This window comes from Pituophis catenifer, unplaced genomic scaffold, assembly GCF_029215685.1.
Source record: "Pituophis catenifer annectens isolate HBS135680 unplaced genomic scaffold, rPitCat1.0.hap2 SCAF_10, whole genome shotgun sequence".
NCBI lineage: Eukaryota > Metazoa > Chordata > Lepidosauria > Squamata > Colubridae > Pituophis > Pituophis catenifer.
The window spans coordinates 5,223,743-5,244,652 of NW_027256890.1; the positions used below are offsets into that span (position 1 = coordinate 5,223,743).

A 20,910-nucleotide genomic window follows, 5' to 3' on the forward strand; every position below is an offset into this window, starting at 1 on the left:
TTTTAACCCAGCCCGGCTTGCTGAAATAAAAAAGTTTTCAGGGCCCGGCGGAAGGTCCGGAGGTCCGGGATTAGTCGTATCCCTGGGGGTAGCTCATTCCAGAGGGCGGGTGCCCCCACAGAGAAGGCTCTTCCCCGGGGGGTCGCCAGCCAACATTGCCTGACAGACGGCACCCTGAGGAGACCCTCTCTGTGGGAGCGTGTTGGCCGGTGGGAGGTTATCGGAGGCAGAAGGTGGTCTCGTAAATAGCTGGGTCCTAAGCCATGGAGCGCTTTGAAGATGAGAACCAACACCTTGAAGCGCACTCGGAAGACCACCGGAAGCCAATGCAGCTCGCGCAGGAGAGGTGTCACGTGGGAGCGCCATGTCGCCCCCATAAGTACCCGCGCGGCCGCATTCTGCACCAGTTGGAGCCTCCGAGTGCTCCTCAAGGGGAGCCCCATGTAGAGAGCGTTGCAGTAGTCGAGGCGCGAAGTAACGAGGGCATGAGTGACCGTGCATAGGGAGTCCCGATCCAGAAAGGGGCGCAACTGGCGTATCAGGCGAACCTGATAGAAAGCCCCCCTGGCCACGGCCGTCAAATGCTCTTCTAAAGACAGCCGTGCATCCAGGAGGACACCCAAGTTATGCGCCCTCTCCGTGGGGGCCAATGTCTCGCCCCCAATAGTCAGCGATGGCACCAGCTGACTATATTGGGACGCCGGCAGCCACAGCCACTCAGTCTTGGAGGGATTGAGTCGGAGCCTGTTCCTCCCCATCCAGGCCCGCACCGCCTCCAGGCACCGGGACATCACTTCAAGGGCATCATTGGGGTGGTCTGGGGTGGAGATGTACAGCTGGGTGTCATCAGCGTACAGATGGCACTGCACCCCAAAACCACGGATGATCTCGCCCAGCGGCTTCACATAAATGTTGAACAGGAGAGGCGAGAGGACCGACCCCTGTGGCACCCCACAAACCAAGTGCCTTGAGGTCGACCTCTGCCCTCCAGCCAACACAGACGGCGACCGGTCGGAGAGATAGGAGGAGAACCACCATAAAACAGTGCCTCCCACTCCCAACCCCTCCAACTGGCGCAGCATGATACCATGGTCGATGGTATCAAAAGCCGCTGAGAGGTCTAATAGGACCAGAACAGAGGAACAACCTCTGTCCCGAGCCCTCCAGAGATCATCAACCAACGCGACCAATGCCGTTTCCGTGCTGTACCTGGGCCTGAAGCTGGACTGGAACGGATCTAGATAGACGGTTTCATCCAGGTACTGTGGGAGCTGTCGCGCAACCACACTCTCAACAACCTTCGCCAAAAAGCGAAGGTTGGAAACTGGACGATAGTTTGCTAAAACAGCTGGGTCCAGAGAGGGCTTCTTGAGGAGGGGCCTCACCACCGCCTCTTTCAAGGTGGGAGGCAAGAACCCCTCACTCAAGGAAGCATTTATAATCCTCTGGAGCCAGCCTCGTGTAACCTCCCAGGTAGCCAGCACCAACCAGGAGGGACACGGGTCCAATAAACATGTGGTTGCGTTCAACCTCCCCAGCATCCTGTCCACGTCCTCGGGAGTCACAGGGTCAAACTCATCCCAGATAACCGTCTCAAGACAGACCTCGGACAACCCGCCTGTACCTACCCAGTCAGAGTCCAAGCCTTCCCGAATCTGAGCGACTTTATCGTGCAGATAATGCGCAAAATCCTCAGCACGACCTTGCAAGGGGTCTTCCCGCGCTCCCAGATGGAGAAGGGAGCGAGTCACCCTAAACAAGGCAGCTGGGCGATTCTCTGCCGACGCGATAAGAGCGGAAAAGTAATTACACTTCGCCGCCTTTATCGCCACTAAGTAGGTCCTGATATAAGACCTCACTAGTGTACGATCAGATTCGGAGCGACTGGCCCTCCAACTACTCTCTAGGCGTCTTTTCCGGCGTTTCATCCCCCTCAGCTCCTCGGAGAACCAAGGAGCTGGGAAGATTCGGTGCCGGGTCAGAGGCCGCAAAGGCACGACCCGATCTAAAGCACCAGCGGCCGCCCTATCCCAGGCGGCCACCAGGTCTTCCGTCGAGTCGCGCGCCAGAGTCTCAGGAAATGGCCCAAGCTCCATTCGGAACCTATCAGGATCCATCAGGCGCCTGGGGCGGAACCACCTGATCGGTTCCGCCTCCCTGCGGTGGGGCATAGCGGTCAGGAAATCAAGTCTAAGGAGAGAATGGTCTGACCATGACAAGGGTTCGATAACTATATCCCCTGTATCTAAGCCATTCAACCACTGACCAGAGACGAAAACCAAGTCCAGCGTGTTTCCTCCTATGTGAGTGGGGCCCTGAATTAACTGGGTCAGGTCCATGCCGTCATGGAAGCCATGAACTCCCGAGCCACCTCAGATGCCTCACCGATGGACGGCAGGTTGAAATCCCCCATGACTAAAAGCCTGGGGGTATCAACCACCACCCCGGCTATAACATTGAGGAGCTCGGGCAGGGTCGCTGCCACGCAGCAAGGAGCCAGGTACGCAACCAGCAGGCCCATCTGCCTCCCATGGCCCCACTTCACAAGGAGAGACTCACAACCGGCTATCTGAGATACAGTGGCCTCCCTAGGATCAAGACCTTCCTTTATAATAACCGCCACCCCCCCCACCCCTACCCTGGGCCCTTGGCTGATGGAATGCACGGAAACCCGGTGGGCACATTTCTACGAGGGGGACCCCCCCCTCCAAGCCCAGCCAGGTCTCAGTAATACCCGCCAGGTCCGCTCCCCCCTCCTGAATCAGCTCACAAATGAGGGGGGCTTTATTAGCCACGGACCTGGCGTTGCACAGCATCAGCCTAAAACCCAGGCTCTGAGACTCCGGACAACCCAGGGAACGAGAAGAGCATTGGGGGCCGGAGCATGTCACCGCTTGGAGACAGCGGATACGTGCCCCCACAACATGATATGGCCCCCTGCTCCCACCATACCTGCCTCTCCCACCTACGGTCCTGATGACATCGCCCTCCTCCCTACCAACACCAACCCCCTCCGATCCCCGCTCCGCACCTCCCCTAGCGCGGCCCTGTGCCGGGCCTGGTCCCCTCCCCAACAAATCACCCTCCCTATCCTTTGCCAAACAACCCTCCCCCCTCCCAAAACCCCTTAAAAGATTGGCAAACGACAATTTTAAAAAACCCCTCAACCCCCTCTTCGCCGCATGCCACCTCTCGGGATTCCAAAATCCGTCATCAAGGTAGGCCCTCGATAGAGTGGAGGACCAATTCTGCGAGAGGGGGGAGTCTCGCAGAACAAGAAGCTCAGCTGCCGTATACATTTTGCCACAGAGGATAAGTGACCATGTCCCAAGGGTCAGATGACAAATAAGAGGTCCAAAAGGGAGCAAATAAAGTGGGGGCATCCAAAGTCCGAGGTCCAAAGTCCACTGTCCCCTCACCACAGTGGGAAGGATCTCTTGCCAAGTCGACACAGTTCAAGGGGGATACAATCCAACCACCCTCTCACGGTGATTGGTCTGATGGTCAGTCCCCTCTACTGGTGAGATGGAAGTAGTGAACCTTTGCAATATCAGTTCAGCAGGGGTTAAGGTCCATAGCCACCCTCTCACAGTGGCTGGTCTAATAGTCCACAACCACCCTCTCACAGTGGTTGGTCTGATGGTCAGTCCCCTCTGCTGGTGAAGTGCAGATAATACCATACCGACACCGCTCGAGGGGCACAAAAAACCAAAACCACCCTCTCACGGTGGCTGGTATGATGGACAGTCCCCTCTGCCGGTGGGATGGAAGAAGTGAACCGGCTCCCATAAGCTCCCAACACAATTTACAGTCCCCCTCCATGGCAGGGGGAAGGGCTCTGATGAATATGAGCTGGATTTCAGTGCCAGCGAGTCCATAAACGGCAACCAGTCCGAGATAGGTATAATGCCAAGGGGAACGATGGAAAATAAAGGGAAAAATCTCCCAGCCCCCAAAAGTCAGCGGAGGCCTCCCAACAACGTGAGGGACTAACCCATCAGCTGGGCAGCCCCCCCCCCCCCCCCCGCTGGTCATAGCCTGTCCCGGACGGACAAATTTGCCGTTAAATCCATCAAGCACCACAGCAGGGTTGATGGCTGACGCTCTCCTTCCCGCCGTCGCCAGACGGCCGCCATTGCAGCCGCAGTCGCCGCCAACGCCGCTTTCACTGCCGCTGCCAAAGAAAAAGACTCTGGCAGCGTCCCCGAGCTCATCAGGGAGTCTGACGGCCCCAAGGCAACTGGGGAGATCCCTGGGCATGGGGCCATCCCCAGGACCACCGACGACCTCCACGGGCCCGTCGCCGCCGCTGCTCCGACTTCCGAGCTGGCTCCGGCCCAGAAAAACACCGCCGCCCAGCCGCTCATGCCCTCGTCACCTCTCGCCTTGACTACTGCAACGCTCTCTACATGGGGCTCCCCTTGAAGAGCACCCGGAGGCTCCAACTGGTCTAGAAAGCAGCAGCGCGGGTAGCGACGGGAGCAGCATGGCGCTCCCATGTAACACCGTTCCTGCGCGAGCTGCACTGGCTCCCAGTGGTCTTCCAGGTGCGCTTCAAGGTGCTGGTTATCACCTTTAAAGCGCTCCATGGCATTGGGCCTAGCTATCTTCGAGACCGCCTGCTGCTACCGACGGCCTCCCATTGTCCCGTGCGCTCCCACAGAGAGGGCCTCCTCAGGGTGCCATCAGCCAATCAATGCAGGCTGGTGACCCCCAGGGGGAGGGCCTTCTCTGTGGGGGCACCTACCCTCTGGAATCAGCTGCCCCCAGAGATAAGGAGAATCCAAGACCTTAGCGCCTTCCGCCGTGCCCTTAAAACCCACTTTTTCCAGCAAGCCGGGCTGGCTTAAGAAGAAATTTTAAATGTTTTAATTGGTTTGTATTTTTAATTTTGGGCCCAATTTATATATATTTTAATTGTTTTTTTTTAATATTTGTATTTTATGTTTTTTAATTCTGGCTGTACACTGCCCTGAGTCCTTAGAGAGAAGGGCGGTATATAAATTTAAAATAAATAAAATTTAAATAAAAATTCTCCTTGTGTACACTGAGAGCATCTGCACCAAAGACAAATTCCCTTGTGTGTCCACTCACACTTGGCCAATAAAGAATTCTATTCTGTTCTGTTCTGTTCTGTTCTGTTCTGTTCTGTTCTGTCCTGTCCTACTCTACTCTACTCTACTCTACTCTACTCTACTCTACTCTACTCTACTCTACTCTACTCTACTCTACTCTACTCTATTCTTCTCCCCGTCTATGCTATGCTATGCTATGCTATGCTATGCTATGCTATCCTATCCTATCCTATCCTATCCTATCCTATCCTATCCTATCCTATTTTTTAACAAGAGGGTCTCCTCAAAGGACCTCTAGAAAGGTGAAATCAAGTCGGGAGCATCCAATTAAGATGAGAGAAGAAGAATGAACCAAAGAAGCTTTTTGGATGAGAAGCGAAATGTTTTCAAGGGGAGGACAAAACCCCAAGAAAGTCCAGTTGTCTTTTAGAAAAGCACCTTTGGGACAACTGTGACCTGGATGGTGGAGAATCTCCACACGACTCAAAATAGCAGAGTTGGAAGGAACCTTGGAGGTCTTCTAGTCCAACCCACTGCTCAAGCCAATCCCATACCAAGTTCTCGGAACAACCGAGAAAGCACACCATCAATTGTCTATGGAGATTCTGAATCCTTCAGGTCATGGTTGTCCCCAAGAGGCTTTTTCAAGAGGCAACTGGACTTTTGGTTTTTTCTTTGAAGACGTTTCACTTCTCAACCAAGAAACTTCTTCAGCTCTGATAGGATAATGGGGAATGGAAGGACTGAGACTCCTTGCAGACAGCTAGTCATTTGCATCCTTTTAGAAGGTTGTTGAGGCCACTTGGAGGTTTATCTGCGTCCTCAGGGTCACCTGAGTTGTGCTCCTGGTTCCTGTAGTCTGCATTTTTTCCTCTGCAAATCCATTCCTACTCCCACACCATTCCAAGCGTCTTCATTCCAAATTGCATAGCTAAAAGTCTGTAGAGATTCACAGTCATCCAGGTCATGGTTGTCCCAAAGGGGCTTTTTCAAGAGGCAGCTGGACTTTCTTGATTTTTCTCTGAAGAGGTCTCGCTTCTCATCCAAGAAGCTTTTTTCCGTTCTTGACTGGATGGTGGGGAATGGAAATCAGAGCTGAAGAAGCTTCTTGGATGAGAAGTGAAACGTCTTCAAGAGAAAAACCAGAAAGTCCAGGTGCTTCTTGACAATGTACCTGTGGGACACACCATCGATTATCCCTATCCTTCTCAGTCAATTCCTTATTCCTTTAGGTAGAAACTGGGGAGAGAAATCTAGCAAAACCAGTTTTTCAGCAGGGTCTTTCTCGAGTCCATCCAAGTTTGCTTAGTTTGCGGCTTGCCAACTCAACGTAGTTCTCTCTCTCTCTCTCTCTCTCTCTCTCTCTCTCTCTCTCTCTCTCTCTCTCTCTCTCTCTCTCGTATATCCCAGATGTTGCTTTTCCTTTCATTTTTTAAAGCAGTCAGTGAGGGATTTAAGTACATCAGAATGACATCTCCCTCTATTAGGTGAAAGTGTGATGGATGACTAAAGCAGCACCTGCAAAGTAAGTTCCTTGCAACTTGTCACTGCCAATCACATTTGCCATCTGTCTTCTATTTATCCCCACCACGGGCCTGACAGCCTTCTCTCATATTGTTTCATTTTCTTATCATTGCAACCCTCTCAATGTTTTCTCTACGGAGGCCCGAAAAGTATTGGAATGCCAAAGTGGGAAGAGAAGAGAAGTAATACACACACAAAATCCCCACACGCATGCATGCACGCACGCACGCACTAATATCAAAATTGCTTTTAAAAAGATGAGTTCCCCCAGCCCGCAAGTGCGCCAAGACCTCTCAAAAACCAGCATTTAAAAACCTGATATTTTTTCCCCCTCCTCCTCCTCTCTTCTACTTTAATGGAAACTTTATTGGGAAAAAGTTCAGCTCGTCTCCTTTTCTAAGTTCTTGAAGTCTTCCAGGTTTTTTGTTTTTTAAAAAAAGGAATAATCTTGGAAAGGAAAACTCGTTTGGACCATGGGATGGTTAAAAAAAAAAAAAAACCTCTTTAAATCAGAGATTTTTTTTTTTTATTGGGGATTATATCTGAAATATATAATACAGAATTGAAATATCTGATTGTGAATGTTGTAATAAGAGCCTGTAGTACAGTGGACTAAAGCACTGTATTTAACATCTGCTGCTTGCAATTACTGCAAGTTCAAATCTCACCAGGCTCAAGGTTGACTCAGCCTTCCATCCTACTCATCTGAGCTGAAGTACCAAGACAAGGACGAGAAGGATCACCTTAAAATCCAGATGTTCTACTCATCTGAGCTGAAGTACCAAGACAGGGACGAGAAGGATCACCTTAAAATCCAGATGTTCTACTCATCTGAGCTGAAGTACCAAGACAGGGACGAGAAGGATCACCTTAAAATCCAGATGTTCTACTCATCTGGACCCAAACTACCAAGATAGGGACGAGAAGGATCGCCTTAAAATCCAGATGCTCATCTGGGCCAGAACTATCAAGAAAAGGAGAACCTCCTTAAAATCCAGATGTTCTACTCATCTGAGCCAAAGTACCAAGATAGGGACAAGAAGGATTGCCTTAAAATCCAGATGTTCTACTCATCTGGGCCTAAACTATGAAGAAAAGGGTGAGAAGGATCTCCTTAAAATCCAGATGTTCTACTCATCTGGGCTGAAGCACCAAGACAGGGATGAGGCCTTCAAAACCAGAAGGTCCCACTTATCTAGGCCCAAAACACCTTCCATTTTGTTCAAGAATCTTCTCCTCCAACCCACGTCTCCCAACGCACGACAGGGGAAACCTTCATGTTTTTTTCCCAACTCTCCTTCTCATTATTTCAGAAAGCGAGGGAGCCCTCTTACTTTTATTGAGTTAAACAGGGATAGCAATTAAATACCAGGTGAAAGAGCAATCTGTCAAAAACGCCTTGGCATCTTGCCCAACCCTTTCCAGATTCTCCTCTAATGTCTCTACTGATCCCCTGCCAAGTTCTCGGGCTTGGCAATTATTTCATTGTATGACACACTTTGATAGGACTTGTGGGAACGTGGGACTTGGAAGAAGAGTGATTGGAAGTAAACAACAGCAGGAAGAAAGGTATGTCTGAGATGTGAATCGAGGCGTTACGGATCTCAGGGTGGCTTCTGCCGAGGCCAGGAGATCTAGACCCGGGATGGCGAACCTATGGCACGCGTGCCACAGGTGGCACGCAGAGCCATCTCTGGGGGCACGCGAGCTGACACCCAGGTCAGCTCCACCGTGCATGCCCGCCACCTCCCACCGGCCAGCTTATTTTTGGGTCTCTGCCGGGAGGCACGCACGCACGCATGGGTGGGGGGTGGGGGCAGTGGGGGGTTCCCCCCTGTTCTGCCTGGTTCCACTGAGCCGGTAGCGGTGATGATATGACTTCACCGAACCGGTTCTGCCCACCCCCCCCACTCCCCCGCATTATTCTTACCTTTTATTTGGCCCCACCCCCAATCTATTGCTGCCTCCTGAGTCCCAGCTGATCGGCTAGAAGGAAAAAAACTATTTAAACTCTTGCCGTGGGGCTTCAAAGGGCCGCTCTACAGCTGATCAGTGTTAAAAGGCAGTGTGGTGGTAGACCAGTGCCTCCTAAAATGAATGAGTAGACTGGTACAGCTCTGCTATTCATCTGAGCTGAAGTACCAAGACAGGGACGAGAAGGATCACCTTAAAATCCAGATGTTCTACTCATCTGGGTCCAAACTACCAAGACAGGAATGAGAAGGATAGCCATAAAATCCAGGTCTTCTGCTCATCTGGGCTGGAACTATCAAGAAAAGGAGGACCTCCTTAAAATCCAGATGTTCTACTCATCTGAGCAGTTAAAAGCCTGGTAGACCAGTACCTCTGCTAAATCCTAAAGAATTGTCACATGACCATCAAACCACGCCCACAAAATAAGCCACGCCCACAGAACCGGTAGTAAAAAAATTTAGAACCCACCCCTGGGTGGGGGGGTTGCACATGCATGCACAGAGGAGGAATGGAGGGTTCAGCGCCCCCTGTGCCACATTTTGGGTCCCAGGAGGCTTCAGGGAGGCCTGCTAGCACCAAAACGAGGCGTGGGGGAGGTTGCGGCATGCCCCGTTTATGTGGGGCAGTGCAGCATGCCCCTCACCCATTTTTGGTCCCAGGAGGCTTCAGGGAGCACAAAAATGGGGGCCGCACACATGCACGGGGACATGGGGGCATGGGGCGGGGGTCGCACATGCATGCACAGGGGTGGGGGAGCATGAGGGAGTCACATGTACATGCACAGGTGGCAGGGCTGCAGGGGGTATTACATTATGGGTGTTGGCACATGTGCGCGTGCTATCGCGTGCACGCTTTTGGCACACGAGGAAAAAAAGGTTCCCTAACAGTACCTTTTCCCTAACAGTTCTCCAAAAAGAACTGTTTTATTGCATATGACTACAACAACTGGTAAGAAGACTTTGTTCTTGGAATATTCCTGGATTGACAATTTAACTATCTTTATCTGTGTATGACCTGGATTGTTTATTGGACTTTGCTTTGCTTTTTCCTAAAAGTAAAAGAATATCACAACTCAGTGTGTCTGTGTATTGACAGTGCTTATTCACAATCACTCTCAGTCGTTTCTCATGTGCACAACCTTGCTACTCAAGGGTTACTCTGCGCATATTCCTTAACAGGTTCGCCATCACTGAACTAGACGTTTGAAAACCTGGGAGACTTGGGAGAAGCTGCAAGACTTTGCCCCTTTCCAAAGTTTCACAAAAACAGCCTTCAAGGAACTCCTTTGGCCACAGCCTGGGGCAAGAGCGAGCCTTCAGATAAATTCACAGCAGGATTCACAGGGATAGGGATTTTCTGTCTTTCGCTGTGAGTTGTATTGTGTGGTGTGTATGGGTGTGGGTGTGGGTGGGTGCATGAAGGGAGGCTCAGCCAATCTCATAGTACACATGTTGTTACTCTGACAATAAAGGTTTGGATCTGAAATTGTGTATAAAACCTAGGACGACCTATAATAGTGCTTTTCCCAAACTTTGGATTAAAATAAATTATTTGCACTGATAAGGTTATCTAGTGGGGTAATGAAATATCTGCAAGAAAACAACCAAGCTCGGAGAACCTCAAGGACCCCTGAAAATGAAATGTTGATCCCTCCCTTCCCTTCCTCCTCCTCCTTTTTAACACTGATGATGTTACCTAGTTTGGTAATGAAACATCTGCAAGAAAGCCACCAAGCTCAGAGAGCGTCAAGTACCTATCCTTCTTCTTCTTCTCCTTCTTCTTCTCTTTCTCCTTCTCCTCCTCCTCCTCTTCCTCCTCACAAATCCAGGGGTGAAATGCTACCGGTTCTCTCCGGTTCGGGCGAATAGGTAGTTTAAAAATGCTTTAAAAAGTTTTAAAAAAGAAGTTGATCACGCCCACCCCAATCACATGACCTCCCCCCCACAAAGCCACGCCCACCGAACCAGTAACAAAAAAATTTGCATTTCACCACTACACAAATCCCTCCTTTCTAAAACTGATGATATTACCTAGTTTGCAAATGAAATAGCTGCAAGAAAGCCACCAAGCTCAGAGAGCATCAAGTAGCCATCCTTCTCCTTCTCCTTCTCCTTCTCCTTCTTCTCCTTCCTTCTCCTCCTCCTCCTCCTCGTCGTCCTCCTCCTCCTTCTCCTCCTTCTCCTTCCTTCTCCTCCTCCTCCTCCTCCTCCTTCTCCTCCTTCTCCTTCTCCTTCTTCTCCTTCCTTCTCCTCCTCCTCCTCCTCCTCCTCCTCGTCGTCCTCCTCCTTCTCCTCCTTCTCCTCCTCCTTCTCCTTCCTTCTCCTCCTCCTCCTTCTCCTTCTCCTCCTTCTCCTTCTCCCCCTTCTCCTTCTCCCTCCTTCTCCTTCTCCTTCCTTCTCCTCCTCCTCCCCCTCCTTCTCCTTCCTTCTCCTCCTCCTCCTCCTCCTCCTCCTTCTCCTTCTCCTCCTTCTCCTCCTTCTCCTTCTCCTCCTCCTTCTCCTTCTCCTTCTCCTTCTCCTCCTTCTCCTTCTCCTTCTCCTTCTCCTTCTCCTTCTCCTTCCTTCTCCTTCTCCTTCTCCTTCTCCTCCTCCTCACAAATCCAGGGGTGAAATGCTACCGGTTCGCTCCGGGTCAGGCGAATAGGTAGTTAAAAATGCTTTAAAAAGTAAAAAAAAAAATTAATCACACCCACCCAGTCACCTGACCTCCCCCCCCCACCAAGCCACACCCACCGAACTGGTAGCAAAAAAATTTGCATTTCACCACTGCACAAATCCCCTCCTTTCTAACACCAATGATGTTACCTGGTTTGGTAATGAAATTCTGGAACACAACAACCAAGCACCGAGAGCGCCGAGAGGAAAAAAAAAATATTTATAATAATTGGTACTGATTCATTAAATTGCTACGCTGCCTGACTCCTAACGCCTCTGGGTGGTTTTATCGATAAAATAAAGCCTCACCACCATTGGAGATTTGAGACTGTTCAATAAATACCCAACACCAGGCACGGCTTAGAATATGATGCAGCTTTTAATTTTGCTGCTTTGGGCATGAAGTTTTTTTTTTTAATTGTTCTTCATGTTGTTTTACACCAAATATATATACTACCGAGAGATGAGATATAACAAACGTTTTCGTATTCTTGTCACACTTAATTTATTTTTTGGGTTTTGGCGTTTGTCGATGCTTTTTTTTCCCCCATTGCTGTTTTCTGATCTCATTCAGAGTGATTTTCATTGTTTATTGTTAATAAATCAGAGGGAATAGGGGCTGTTTGTTTGGATATTGTTGAATTTGGTTGTCTAATAGCTTCTTTTTCTTTTTTCACGAGTGTGATTGGTTCCATGCCCAGCTTTGTGTTTCGGTATTATTCAATTACATCTTTTGAAACATGTGTACATCCTGTCTTTCTGTAGTGAAAGAATCGGATGGCTTCTGCTGCTGAAAATATAAAGAGGGTGGGATATTTAGAAAACCATCCCAAAGTTTTGGTCAACCCTGAAGCTGACCTGAGCGAAGTCATTTGGAGGGATAGGGAGAGGGGGGAATAGAGATAGCTGGGGTTTTGTAGCCAAAACAAAATACTTTCTCCTGGGAACCAAGGTCATTCCCACAGGTGGCCGGAGAGAAGAGGAGTGACGTTACCAAGCAACCGGACAGCAGCACTTTGATTGGACCACGTAACTGATTGGAGAAGGGGAAAAACTTTTAATTAGGTGAAAACCACAGGAACTTTCAGAGTCGGTTTTCACCAGAACTGCGCCGATATGATATCTCCAAATAACACTATTATTTGAGGAATGTACATCTCTTGGAGTTTTGTTTGCTATGGGTGTACTACTTGGAACCCTAACAGTTTCTGGGTCAAAAATGGAGATCTTAGGTTTTCTTCTCCGAGGTCAAAGACAAGATGGCAACTTTGGAGAGAGAGAGAGAGAGAAAAAAAAAAAAAACAGTGGGATCTCCATGTGTTTTTCCTATTTATAACCTCTGGATACCGAATAACAGAGTTGGAAGGGACCTTGGAGGTCTTGTAGTCCAACCCTCCACTCAAGCAGGACACCCTATACCAGTAGTCAGCAACCTGTGGCTCTGGAGCCGCATGTGGCTCTTTCATCCCTCTGCTGCGGCTCCCTGTCACTCAAAATACGTGTCACAACCGCCAATGTGCGACACCCGCCGGCACACGATTTATTGAGCTTTTCGACCCCCGGTAGGCCAACCATGGATAAATCCAAGAAAAGAAAAGTTTCAGACGAAAACAGAACGTTGAATTCAACTACATATGCTAGTTTTGTGGTTGCTCAAGAAATAGTCAGGCACGGGAAGGGTTTTGTGGCTCCCGGTGTTTTCTTTTCTTTGGGAAATGGGTCCAAATGGTTCTTGGAGTGTTTAAGGTTGCAGACCCCTGCCCTATACCATTTCAGACAAAGGGTTGTCCAATCTCTTTCTAAGTACGGTCTTTCTAAGAAGAACAACAACAAAAGACATTTTAGAAATATGAGTAGAAAAATATTCCCTTCCATCACCATGGAACCATTACCACCTATTGGGGGATAACAGTGTAAAAGTTCAACCATAATGTTCACCTGTGATTACAAGCCCTTTGTGGACTGTTTGCAGGAGATGGGAGGGGAGGAAATCAAATGTTGACTTATTTATTTATTGGTTCGATTTATATGCCGCTCTTCTCCAGAGACTCAGGGCGGCTTACAATGCGTTAAGCAATAGCCTTCATACTTTTGTATATACCTGCTTAGTAGGGCTTTTGCCCCCCCCCCCCCAAAGCGGTATTCTTTGTTATACAAAGCCAGCTTGTTGCCCCCACAATCCGGATCCTCATTTTACCTACTTAGGAAGGATGGAAAGCTGAGTCAACCTTGAGCCTGGTGAGATTTGAACTTGCAGTAATTGCAGGCAGCTGGCAGCTAAGTGCTACTTAACAGCATTTTAGTTCGCTGCGCCACCAAGGCCTCCTTATGGATTTTACAACTGTTAAAATTTAAAAAGGGGGATTTGTTTTTGTTTTTTTTAAATATCTTTTTCTGGGGGTGTGTGATTATTTTGTTATACAGGTAGTCCTTTACTTACAACCGCAATTGAGCCCAACACTTCTGTTCCTAAGTGAGATATATTGTTAAGTGAGTTTTGCCCCATTTTCTTTCCACCGTTGTTAAGTTGGCAACATGGCTGTTAAGTGAATCTGGCTTCCCCATTGACTTTGGTTGTCAGAACGTCGTAAAAGGGGATCACGTGACGCCTGCAACCGTCATACATTTGAATCTGCTGCCAAGCGTCCGGATTTTGATCACGGGACCGTGGGGATGCTGCAACGGTTGTGAGTGTGAAAAATAGTTGTAACTCACATTTTTCAGTGCCGCCGTATCTTTGAACGGTCGCTAAACGAACTGTTGTAAGTCGAGGACTACATGAAGTCTTAGACTAAACATCGAAAGTAAGCATTCTTTGTGTTCTTCAAAAAAGAAGTCGGGAGTTCCTTAGGTACATATTTGTGTTTTCCTTTCTTTTCCTTTATATTTTTTCACACTCCCATACCGATTCTCTTTTTACTCTTTATCATTTCTGTCGATTGTTAGTTTACGTTGTTTCTTCATATGTATGCTTTGTAAAAGTGCAATCAAGTTAGTTGGGAAAAACAACCAAAACCCGTTCACCCACTGAACTCTTTTGAAAAGCTGAAATTGCGTTTACCTGTCCTAAGGCAACAACTACTATCTTTCGCGGAGCTGTCTAGGGTCCTGAAACCTTACTGCTTGCCAGCCAAACCCAAACGTTTTATCTTTCATGTCGTTCCCTTAATTAGCTGTGCTCGTAGAACCAGAATCAACGATAAAAAGTCCACAGAATCAACGATAAAAAGTCCAACATTTGGCATCTACTCATCCTAGGCAAATGACATTAAGTCGGTTTTATCTCACTTCCTTCTCATTTCTCAAAAAGCAATTCCGCACTCTGACTAGATCCCAGGGGGCCAAGTGCAACGTGCTTTCCAAAGGTGGCTCTAACACTACACCATCTGCACCCGGCAGTAAAAATTAACCACTATCGCGGTTATATAAAGAGGCCTGCCTGAGTATGTGCTTTGAATGAAAGAAGGCTACCCCTTGTTCTGCACTTAAACACAGAGATTGAGGAAGGAAAATTGGACACCTGTGGTACTTTATAAGAATTAGAGGCATGGAAAATTATAGATGGGCCAACTCACTGAGAAATGTCACCCCCGTAGAGATGCCTTGTTCCAAGCTGACATAGCAAAGCACAGAGCTGAGATGCACTATAGCCAGTCCAGTTTAATGTGTCACTCCCTTTGCTAAGGGTAGCAAAGCTGGGGCCCTTAAAGTTCTGTAACCCTTGTAACACCATCACCTGGCATGATAAATATAGTGGAATGTCATAGTCTGGATTTCCAGGAAAGATGGGAAATATTATGGTTAATATTAGAATAGAATAGAATAGAATAGAATAGAATAGAATAGAATAGAATAGAATAGAATAGAATAGAATAGAATAGAATAAGAGTAGAGTAGAGTAGAGTAGAGTAGAGTAGAGTAGAGTAGAGTAGAGTAGAGTAGAGTAGCGTAGAGTAGAGTAGAGTAGAGGTAAATAACAAAATGAAACAACAGAGTAGTGTAGAGTTGAGTAGAGTAGAGTAGAGTAGAGTAGAGTAGAGTAGAGTAGAGTAAAAATAGACTAGATCAGACTAGACTAGACTAGACTAGACTAGACTAGACTAGACTAGACTAGACTAGACTAGGAATACTTTATGTGGCCAAGTGTGATTAGACACACAAGGAATTTGTCTCCGGTGCAGAAGTTCTCAATGTACATGCAAAGCAACAAAGTACTAATAATTATAATAATGATACCTATAAGAAAGGGTAGTAGAGAAGATGAGAAGGATAATAATAATACTACAATCATACAACATGGATGAACATGTCGTTTCATGGGTGAAAATGTATAGGAGCAACAGACAACTCCATTTAGAGAGTTTGTGTGAGAGGAAGAGGGTGAAGACAATTTAATAGTTCCCAGAATACAGACTTCATGTGGATAGTAATCTGTTTTAATTTGGCAAGATTCTGTCTAGAGGTGTAAAACAATTCTTCAGCTGGAAAGAATCACCAGGTATCATTCTTGGTTTTGAGGGCTGACAATAGGAACTTATATTAGTTCCTTGAAACCAAATTTGAAATCATCTGCCTACAAAACACAGATCCTAACACCAAGTTATGGACTTCATCCTAAATATATCCTAGCTCAAATACCAGGAGATCAGAATGCTCGTCTCACACCAGTATCTAAATTTTGCAAATTGACAATCCTATTCAATCCAAATCTAGACCCAATGGGTCTAGATATCCGATGTCCGATATACACACCAAAGAGATGCCACCATACTACCCGCTTGGCCAAATAGACATTGTGCAAAACACATCGAGCCAAAACTTGAAGCACAAAGTATTTTTAACATTTGCAGAGGAGATCTGGGGGAAAAATTGTGGAGGAATGAGAAGTAATTATCATAGCATCCATTGAAGAATCATAGAATCACGGGGCTGGATGACTTTCAAGGTCTTCTACTGGTAGCCTAACTCCCAGCTCAAGGCAGGAGACTGTCTACCATCCTGGAGAATGATCATGGAATCAACCATTCACTCATAAAACCACAGACTCAATCACAGAATCACAGGGCTGGAAGCGATCTTCAAGGTCTTCTAGTCTAACCACCAGCTCAAGGCAGGAGACCTGCCTGGCTAGGTGGCTCAGTGGCTACGATGCTGAGCTTGTCGATCAGAAAGGTCGGCAGTTTGGCGGTTTGAATCCCTAGTATAGGTCTCCCGCATGAGCAGGGGATTGGACTAATGACCTCAAAGGTCCCTTCCAACTCTGTTACTGTTACATCTTACACCATCCTGGACAAATGGTTCTCCAGTCTACCGTATTATATGAAAGATGACTGTTGATTTACCTCAATGTGAATTGGTCCTGGGTTGAGTTTTTAGCCACGGACACCACGAAAGTCAGCAATTCTCCTTGCTTCAGAGTCTTTGGTAGGTACTGAAGGATGACGTTACTATCCAGCCACAGTTCACTTAAGGGGGGGCTATCTTGTGCCTGGTAAAGAAAAACACTTCCGATCCTTTCCAGGGGCGGCCCCGATTCGTCAATGTCGTTGCGCGCAGGTCTGATTCCGTTGTTCCTTCTCGACTCCTCCTTGGTACTGCAATCCCCATTCTCGTCTTGAAGGGCGTAGTATAATTCCACTTGACTCCCTTCCGACTGATTCAGAAACCTCTTCCGGCCAGAGACCACGGTGGGAGGGTTGAACCAGCTGGGCAGTAGCTCCAATTCAGCCATGCAAAATCCCAGGCTTTCTGCCAGCCTGCAGGTGGCCCGGACTTCTCTCGTCTCCCGAAATGCAAAGACCCTCAAGCAAGGTAGCTGCTCCGAGACGCTGTAGTCGTCCCAATCTCTCCCAACGATGTAGAAGAGAACCTGGACTTTGGGCCTGCTGGGATAAACCTTGCGGTTCAAGATGTAGGCCTTCAACTTCCAGTTGAACGATATCCTGGGGACGGAGGAGGATCTGAAGAGGTTGGAAGAAGACAGCAGGTCCTGAGGTACCGCTTGCTCTATGGAAAAGGGTCCATAGGTCGCATTTAAGGTGGGCGGCCTCTTGGCTTTGTAGATGAGGAAAGACTCCACCCGGGATTGAAGGCTAGAGTTCCTCATAATATCTTGGTTGGCTTCTTTGAGGAAGAAGGAGATGTCGGCGTTGTGGATGTGATAACTCACCGGCAGGTACGTTGGCAGCAAGGAGAATTTTTGGACGCTTTCCAGAACCCCTCGGCTTTCGGACACTGCAAAATAAAGGGAAAGGAGAGATTAGATTTCTAAGCCTCAGATAGCTCTAAAAGCCAAGAGAAGCTAAACGGCTGTTGTGGTCCGCCAGCAGCCTGTGGATCTAGCAATGGACTCGGACAGGGAGGAGGCTGGGGAGGACAATGGGCCAGTTCTGGAGTCAGGAGAAGGCCTGGATGAGGGCTCTGTGTCGAAGGCAGAGATGGGGCCAGGGCCATCTGGGAGCGATGTGAGGACTCCGGAGCCTCCAGAGGCAGACAGCAGAGAGGCAGAGGAAGAGGAGGAGCCTGATCCTAGTGCATGCATGAGAAGAGCTGGCAGAAGGCAAAAGCAGCTGAAGCAAAAAGGACGACTCAGGAGTAAGGCCAGGAGATGATTGGCCCCTCCCATAAGGCTTAAAAGAGCAGCAACGAGCCGTTGGGTTCTTTGTAGAAAAGCAACATTGATTCCAGTGCTTCTTGTCAACGTCTCTTGACGCTGGGGTGGGGGTTGCCAAGAAAAGCCTGTGGCAGGTTGCCAAAGACATCAAAGGTTGGTGATAAGACTGACAGACTGGTTATGAAGAATTTTGTTTTGGAGTAAGCTGAGAATGAACTAATTCTCAGCTGTTTTTAATAAAATAAGTTTGTTCAGGACTGAATTGTGTTTGTTAATCACTCGATCACAACACCGGCATCATCTAGAGAAGGTAGGTCACTGCTCCTTCAGCACACATCTTCTTTTTTGTTGGGTTCACAAAGCAGGATTAGCCAAGGTAGGGAAAGGAGTTGCGGTGTTGCGACAGGCTAAACTGGATCTGTTTATTGTGGATTAGCCTCTTGGAGTGACTCAACATGTTTGGTTTATTCATGGCTCAGTGGATCCAGAACATGAGCTAATTCCATAACACGGTTGAGCCCAGCCAACGTGTAACAGACACAACTCCCTATCTCATTAGACAAGCAAAAGATCTATGCCTGAAATCATTTCCAATCACTGCAGAGCTAATTAGATTAATTCCCAGACTCGATGTCTGGTAGATGTTTATGCTTGGAATGCCAATTCCCCTAAGCCTCAGCCAACAAGGGCAGAGGATGATGGGAATCGGAGTCCAAGCTATCCGATCTAAACATCCTCCTGTCATTCCCACTTATTAATACAGGTAGCCCTCGTCGTACGACCCCAATTGAGCCCCAAATCTATGTTTGCCGAGAGGGACATTTGTTCAGTGAGTTTTTAGCCCCATTTTACGACCTCTCTCGCCACCGTTATTAAAGTGAATAATTGCATCTTTGTTAACTTAGTAGCACGGTTATTAAGTGAATCTGGCTTCCCCGTCAATTTTGCTCGTCAGAAGATCGGAAAAGGGGATCCGATGACCCCGGGGACATGGCAACTAATTGTCTTAAATATCTGAATTTTGGTCACGTGACAATGGGGATGCTGCAACGCTCATCAGTAAAACGGTCGTAAGTCACTTTTTTCAGTGCTATTGCAACTTGGAATGGTCGCTAAATGAACAGTGGGTAAGTTGAGGGCTCCCTGTACATTAAAAGCTAGATTTGTTCCAAAGTCTTTAGGTTGCTTCCTACAGGATGCATATCAAACATCAATGAAAAGTTGGCGCATGTGGAAGTGTTAGTTGGATGGATGGTAAATTGCGAACCCAAGAATTCTGATTATTATACTGTAGGCCCGTGATGGCGAACCTACTGCCTACCTATTGCAATGTCAATGAACCATACTTTTTTCTTTTCAACTATTGTTATGTCAGTTGTTGTTGTTGTTGTTGTTGTTGTTGTTGTTATTATTATTATTATTATTATTATTATTATTGTTATTATTGTTATTATTAAAGTTAACGCAAATTGAAGTTGAGCGACTGTGGAAAAAGAAATCGTGTGTTGTCCCGATTGTAACTGGAGCCCTTGGAGCAATACCCAAAGGGCTACCCCGCTATTTAGAAATTCTAAATTTGCCGGACTTGAACATTTTGACTCTACAAAAAACCACCTTACTCGGAACAGTTTACATCCTCCGACGATACCTTAACAGTTCCTAGGTCCTTGGTTAGGACTCGAGCTGCTGAGCTATTAACCAGCCTCAAAGGCTGTGAATCTCACTAAAGATTAACTAATAATAATAATAATAATAATAATAATAATAATAATAATAATAATAATAATATGCTTGCCAGCCGATCGGTGTGTGTGCATGCACAGCAGTAACCTGAAGAAACCGCAAGTACATTCTCCGGCATGTGCACACTCCTTGGCAATCCCTAGACGAGCCCAGACAAGAGCGCTTGTGAAGTGCTCCCTTTTTGGCACTTGGTACCATGCACACCCGCTCCCTTTTTCGCACTCGGTGCCGAAAAGGTTCGCCATCACTAGTATAGGGTTTCCTGCTCGAGCAGAGGGTTGGACTAGAAGACCTCCAAGGTCCCTTCCAACTCTTGTTATTCTATTCTATGTCCTATACTATGTTGAGGATTCGAGTGTCTTGTGACCTGAGATGGCTTTGAGTTCTGCAAACCTGAGCTGCGGGCAGAAGGAAGCCTAATTCCTTGAAGTTGTGGGTGGCTCCACCCCTGGAGGATTTTAAGAAGAGATTGGATGACCATTTGTCGGAAATAATATAGGGCAGTGATGGCTAATCTTTTTGCTGTCACGTGCCTAAAGCGGGGAGGAGCGGGGGGGTCACGTGTGCACATGCCCACACCCATAATTCAATGTGCCGGGTCCCCCTCGCGCATGCTTGAGTGACCCCCCTCCCGTGGTCCCCCGCTTTTGGCACGCGATGGCCCGGTGGGCCCGTTTTTCACCCACCCCAGGCTCCAGAGTCTTTCTAGGAGCCTGGGGAGGGCGAAAACGGCCTCGGAGCCCGGAGGCCCTAGAAATGCTCCGGAGCTGAAGCTCTCCGGAGGCCAGAAATGGCACATTTGCCAACTTCTAGTGAGACCGGAAGGCCCATTTTTCACTCTCCCCAGGCTCTAGAGGCTTTCTAGGAGCCTGGGGAGGGCAAAAACGACCTTCCCCTCCCTGGAGGCCCTAGAAATGCTCTGGAGCTGAGCTAGGGCAACACTCACGTGCCCAGCGATATGGCTTCGTGTGCCACCTGTGGCACACGTGCTATACGTTCGCTATCATGGATATAGGTCCATGATGGCGAACCTATGGCACATATGCCACAGGTGGCACGCAGAACCATCTCTGGGGGCACGCGAGCTGACGCCCAGGTCAGTTCCACCATACATGCCCACTGCCTCCCACCAGCCAGCTTATTTTTGGTTCTCTGCCAGGAGGCACATGCGCAGGCGGGGGGGGGGGTGTTGCATATGCATGCCTGGGGGAGGGATGGGGAATGTGGTGCCCCACTCATGCCCTGTTTTGGGTCCCAGGAGGCTTCAGGGAGGCCTGCAAGCACCAAAATGGGGGTCACACACGCATGTGTGGGGGACTTGGGGGGG

The 20,910-nt window shown here is 48.2% G+C and overlaps 1 protein-coding gene across 1 annotated transcript in view; it reads right to left on the reverse strand.

The window, feature by feature from the left end:
- The window catches only part of LOC139321762 (transmembrane protein 132D-like), a 349,743-nt gene that overhangs the window by 283,126 nt on the left and 45,707 nt on the right, over positions 1-20,910 (reverse strand). The window contains 1 exon segment of the mRNA XM_070950632.1: positions 16,570-17,461. Coding sequence (XP_070806733.1) covers positions 16,570-17,461 — 892 coding nt within the window.